The sequence below is a fragment of the Brachycentrus maculatus genome, unplaced genomic scaffold (assembly GCF_059751285.1).
Source record: "Brachycentrus maculatus isolate JH-2025_06_01 unplaced genomic scaffold, ASM5975128v1 h1tg000028l, whole genome shotgun sequence".
NCBI lineage: Eukaryota > Metazoa > Arthropoda > Insecta > Trichoptera > Brachycentridae > Brachycentrus > Brachycentrus maculatus.
The window spans coordinates 976,501-982,500 of record NW_028280782.1 but is presented as its reverse complement, the minus strand read 5'-3'; the positions used below and the strand labels follow the sequence as shown (position 1 = coordinate 982,500).

The 6,000-nt window shown below is 31.3% G+C and overlaps 2 protein-coding genes across 2 annotated transcripts in view; both read right to left on the bottom strand.

Annotated features, from left to right (window-relative positions):
• LOC148312973 (uncharacterized) overlaps nt 1-232 on the bottom strand; it is a 10,995-nt gene extending 10,763 nt beyond the window's left edge. Inside the window, exon 1 of the mRNA XM_088270935.1 lies at nt 1-232. This exon is cut by the window's left edge and continues 36 nt beyond it. The gene's annotated coding sequence lies outside the window, so the exon portion shown is untranslated.
• Nucleotides 233-4,112: 3,880 nt separating this feature from the next.
• Nucleotides 4,113-6,000, bottom strand: part of LOC148312972 (uncharacterized) — a 30,351-nt gene continuing 28,463 nt past the window's right edge. The window contains exons 25-27 of the mRNA XM_088271005.1: nt 5,852-5,918; nt 4,519-4,662; nt 4,113-4,324 (exon numbers count right to left, since the gene is read on the bottom strand). Coding sequence (XP_088127131.1) covers nt 4,178-4,324; nt 4,519-4,662; nt 5,852-5,918 — 358 coding nt within the window. The 3' untranslated portion in view covers nt 4,113-4,177. The remainder of the gene's footprint in view (nt 4,325-4,518; nt 4,663-5,851; nt 5,919-6,000) is intronic.

Sequence of the window (6,000 nt, the reverse complement as noted above, 5' to 3'; positions counted from 1 at the left end):
GTTTTCAACAATTTTTGCTAGAGATTTTTCAAGTTAAGTCTCGGCTTTCGAGTTGCCAACGCTATGCAATAAAATAGAACACAAATTTCTGTATTTTCATCTGTTTAATTTTAAAATAGAATCTTTCCTAATCTAAATTAGATCCACAGCACACTGTTCGATTAAATTCTATTCGATTTCGTTTTAATTCGGGACCGTAGCTTGTTTTCGTTCGTAAGGAAAAAAACGCACTGAATTTTTGTATGGGTTTCATACATTAAAAAAACCCGATCTAAAAACTGAATCGAATCAAAAGGATTTAGATCAGGATCAGTGCGCGAGATCAAGTCATTAATTCATTTAAGAGGTAAGTTACTGCTAATATACATATATTTTTTAATATTTATAAATGCCTTCCCTAAATTTTCAAAAGTGATTTTTAAGCCTAAATTTTACATTCATGTTTTTTTTTTCAAATAACTTAATACCCATCACGCCACTTCCCAGCAGGTGTAGGCAAAGAGAATATATCGCCATACAAATGTCTTTACAAAAATCTTCACCTCTTCCACATTCATATGTACATCTTCTCACGCGTACACTTTCAAATATTTGAAAAAAGAAGAAAGAAGAAAAGGAAGAAAGAAGCAAAGAGTGGCGCAGCTTTCTATTCTCTCTGCCTAACTCTGCGGTGAAGCGTCGTGCTGATTAGTTATATATCGGTTTACGTTTCGTGGAATTTCTTTGAATGAAGAAGAAAGCCTTTTGTGGTACAGAATCTTTTCTTCTCTGCGATTGTGTTCTTGCGAGCAAATATATCCGGCAAAACAATTCTTAGAAATTTCATTGATTGACCAGTGCAGTGGTTCTAAACCTTTTTGAAGTCAGGGAGCACTTTTGATCATAAGGAAAATTCACGGTACACCAAAATATACAAAGCTAACTAAATGAAATGTATGTATACACGTTAGTCTAAGAGTGAAAAAAAAACACAACAAATAATTAAAATAAAAGTGAATTATGTTACCAACAAACATTCATTTTCTCATTGATTCAAACCCTTATTCGCACCCTTTGGTGCATAGGGCACTGCATCATATAAACGCAGTTTTATCTTGATCATTAACACATGAAGGAAAGGTGATTAACCCTCCGCTTCAGGTACCAGTCCAGGGTTATATTGAATAAGTATTACAGTGAGAAAATCATTAATATTTATTTGACCCCCCCTGGGAATCTTACCCGGGACCTCCAGTATGGTAACCGAGCGTGCTGACCATTACTCTACGGAGGCGGACAAACAAACATAAACAATTAATAATGAGTGTAAGTCCCTCTCCAAGCATAAGAGCTTAGTCTCTTCATTGGAGAGAACTGCGTAATTCATTTTAAGATTATAAAAGTAGAATTGTCTAGAAAATTAATTGAAATTATTTAAAAAAAAACTTTTGTAACCATATGAAATTAATAAAACTTTTACAAAAATATATTATTTGAAAATTATACTGATTATTTTATAACAGATAAGTTCAAAATTACATTTATTAAAAGAATACATAAAAACATAAATACTCCAATGAGAAAATTTTTGCAGCGAAAATGATTTAACACGACACCTTGCTCACTCCTTTCAACAACGTCATATATTATGTTTGTGTAATGCCCAGAAATATATATGTGTATATCCCAGCAAAAGCGGTATATTTTTAACTTAATATTTACCCGCTACAGGGCTGAAAGTGTTGTTTTTGCATTTTGAAGAAAAGGTTTTGTTTAATTATTTTTTTTTAAATATACTAAATATTTTTCAAATGGAGAAATAATATTCAGGTTTTACCTAAAAAGATCTGTCTGTGCACAGTAAAAAGTTCAATAAGTGGCTTGATATTTATTTTTAATACATTGTATTATATTTTTAAACTTTAAAAACGATCTCCTGAAAAATCAAGTTTCTTGATATATCACGTTGTTGAAAGGAGTGAGCGACCTGAACTTGTCGGCTTTTACAAATTTTGACAGTATTATAGGTCTAATATTTGATATAGCTAATCTCATTTCTTCATCCTAATTGCTAAGCCAAAGTTTGCGAATCCTTTCAATGAACCAACCATTGATGGAGCACCATCTGTACAAATTCCTACCTATAGCTCCCATGATATTTTCAATTGTTCTCAGTATGATGATATAGAATCGAAGATATCTTGACCGCTGTTGTGAGCTGAGCGTACACAACTTCACTTTGCAAGGGTGCTGCCAGCTAGCCATTATATTTGCAACTCAAATCGTACAGTAAATGAGCCAGCATTAAATTTTGGTTTTCATAAATTCGTGGAGCACTTGCAACAAGTTCGCAGGGCACTGGTTGAGAACCACTGGACTAGTGAATAGAAAGTAAGTGACCATTTCTAAGTATTCTAAATTAAGCTCTGGCCACATAATATTACCCTTTGTAAACGATGCTTAGATTTTTTTTGTGTAACCAAATATTTATCAAAAAATGGTACAATATTGACAGGATAAAAGCTTTTATAATTAGCTAAGGAGATGTTATCTCCCTTCCCTTCCTTGCAAAATTCACCCATTTTCCACAAAATGTTAAAACAGTGATGCTGAAAACAACTATCAAACATCGCATAATTTTTTAAAAATATTCAAAGTAGTGATAGTGATGATAAAATTAGAGTGTTCACCAATCGGAGGAATCCATATTAAAAACTCTAAGTACAAGCCAATTTTATACGACTTTGACACATTATTGTGAATTTAAAAAATCTTTTTTTTTTCTTCTAAAATTACATTTTTAAATATATCTATTCATATTTATTATAAAGTGTTGTTTTATTTGAGTAGTTTTATATGTTCTCCACCAATACCAGAAAGAAATACTAAAATCGGAAAAGATTTGAGAAAAATATTGTTGATTTATTGTAGTACACATCTTATAAAAAGGAACATTTAAAAAAAAGTCTTTTGTAACTTTAGCATACATATCGCTCACTCCTTTTAACAATGTCATATATCAAAAATTGTAAAGTTGTGCATGTTTTCGGAATGCCCAGAAAATGTACTATATCTCAGCAAAGGCGGCATATTTTTATCTTAATATTTACTCGTTACAGGGCAGAAAGTGTTGTTTTTGCATTTTGAAGGTACCTACCTATTGTTAAATAATTTTTTAATATTTTTTAAATGGAGAAAATACATTCAGGTTTTACCTAAAAACATCTGTTGCACAGTAAAAAGTTTAAAATGTGGCTTGATATTTATTTTTAATACATTGGATTATATTTTTAAACTTAAAAAATGATCTGAAAAATCAAGTTTTTTGAAATATGACATTGTTGAAAGGAGTGAGTGATATCAGAAAAAATCGCAGTACTAAAATGGTTAATATTTCAAACCATTTCAGCATATTTTACTTAACACATTGTTGTCGGGACACATACATAAAGGATTTTTGTGGATACTTGTGATTAACATACAACCCTAATTATTATACATACTAATTAGGGTCAGGGTTAATGAAAACACTGTCTGATAGCAATGTGTTAACACATTGTTTTCGGGAAACGCTTAAAAGCGTCTTTTACATACTGTTGGTAGAGGGCTATAAACACTTACAAGCGTTTTATTTGCTTAATTTTAGTAGAGCGTGGGACGCCAAAAAACATTGTACAGATCGGAATTGGGTTTGCGGATACTTATGATTAGTATATGACCCTAATTAGTATACTAAGTAGGGTCGGGGTTGATGAAAAAACCATCTGATAGCAATATGTTAACACATCATTTGTGGGAAATGCTTAAAAGCGTCTTTTGCATACAGTCGGTAGAGAGCGGGAGACGCTTATAAGCGTTCTATTAGCTTTCTTTTGGTAGTGAGAGACACCAAAAAACATTTTACAGATGTGAGTTGGTTTAGCGGTTACTTGGGATTAGTATACTGAGGGCTGGGCGGAAGATTGTCTGAGTATAATTAGTCGCAAGGCTGATGAAAAACCGCCCGACAACAATGTGTGATAAGATTGGATGCTGTATTTGTACATATTCCTTGACTCATGATATAAATAAAATCTGGAAAGAAGTAAGGATAGGATAGGAAAAAAACACAAACATATTACAAAGTTTTATCATTTTTATTAGTTATTTACAAATTACTCAGACTCATCAGAGAAGATTGCTAAAAATAAGTTTGCTGTTACTCTTGATGGCCCGCCATTTCATATTGTTCTGATAATACATCCGATGTGACCGTGTATATTTGCTTATAGCGAATATTTAGACCATGCGCTTTGAACACGTGATTATTTAGATTAACCTTGTATGTGAATGTTATATTACAGACCTGGAAAGAAAATGTGATAACATGTGATATAATGTGATAGCAGAAAGTGGTGATTACAGAAGATAGTGGTAAAAGGACAGATCAGAAGATAATGTGATGTGGAGGAAGCCGCTGACTCGTAATATGAATTCAAAATATTGTTTTTGGTAAGTTTTTTCTTTAAAGCAACTTTTTAAAAAAATTAAAAGACTTACTTGACAGGAGTATGGTTTCTCTCCCGTATGTGTTAGCATGTGTGTCTGAAGGTGATGCTTAGCGCTGAACGCCACACTGCATGTATCGCAAGAGAAGGGCTTGACACCAGTGTGGACCTTTTTATGGCGTATCAAATCCCAATTCTGCAATAACACACATCTCACATTAAATTTTTTATTTCTTTAATATACACTTGGGTCTTTTTCTATGCAATAGATACGTTCCACGGGGAGTCGCATTAAAAAAATCGCAATAAAAAAGACTTGAACTTCATACAAAACTGGGGGATGGGTGCCATTATTTTTAAAAACTGCATAACTTCAAATTAATATGGACCAAAAATCGCATGAAAAAAGTTTATACAAAAAAATCATAAAAATAAAAACACAATATGTGGTCATATAAAAAGTATCTGCGGTTTTTTGCCACTAGAGTATGTTAATGAACATAATAATTAAAAAAAACACTTCATTTTTTACCACTTGAGTTTATTATAGACATGTTTCAGAAGTTAAACTTCCATCATTCAGGTCTGTATAAAAACCGTTTTTATCTGTCTCAGGTCTATTCAGGTCTGTATAAAAATCAGTTTTTATACAGACCTGAATGATGGAAGTTTAACTTCTGAAACATGTAGTCTATAATAAACTCAAGTGGTAAAAAACGAAGTGTTTTCTTTAATTATTGTAACATGTCTTACCACAAAGTTAATGCCGAAACAATAAATAAAATATTAATGAACATATATCATGCAAAACTCACCTGATTGTTTTAAATGAACATGTGCATAAAAGAGGACATTTTAGTCTACATTTAAAAAAAAAAATTGTTTTCCATTTCATTGCTTTTGTAAAAAGTTATATTGATTTAAAAATTTGAAAAACACACTTTGTGATGCTTTTTTACTATTAAAAGGAGTGGGTTTTTTTTAACATTCAATGTATTTTATTTAAAATAAAATCTTTGTACATATTATGAAGATAGAAATTATGTAAAATAATTTAAATAAAAAATAAAGCTCACCATCTTTAGGTTTTATTTTGTGACAAAGTTGAATATTCACAGATGTCATTACTATACAAAGTAAATCATACCAACTGACAGATAGACTTTGACGTTCATTAACGTCGATCCTCCTTTGAGGAAAATTCACACCGACGTTCATTTACGTCCATAAAATAAATCCGGAAAGGTAAATTATAAAGTTTTGTTTAAATTGTTTAGTATTACATTTTACATTACATTACAATATTCTGAGGTACCTCTACATAAGGAGGGTGTTTTTTTTTTAATCATTTTTGAAATATAATGATAAATAAGAATAATACTCACAACAATGAATTTCTTGGGACACAAATTGCAAGCGTATGGTCGATCTGCCTTGTGAATTAGCATGTGTCTGAAAAAATTAAACAAATATGTATTTCGATCTTAACAGATATAATAGATTTCAAAAATATGTTAACTCAGTTAATACCAAC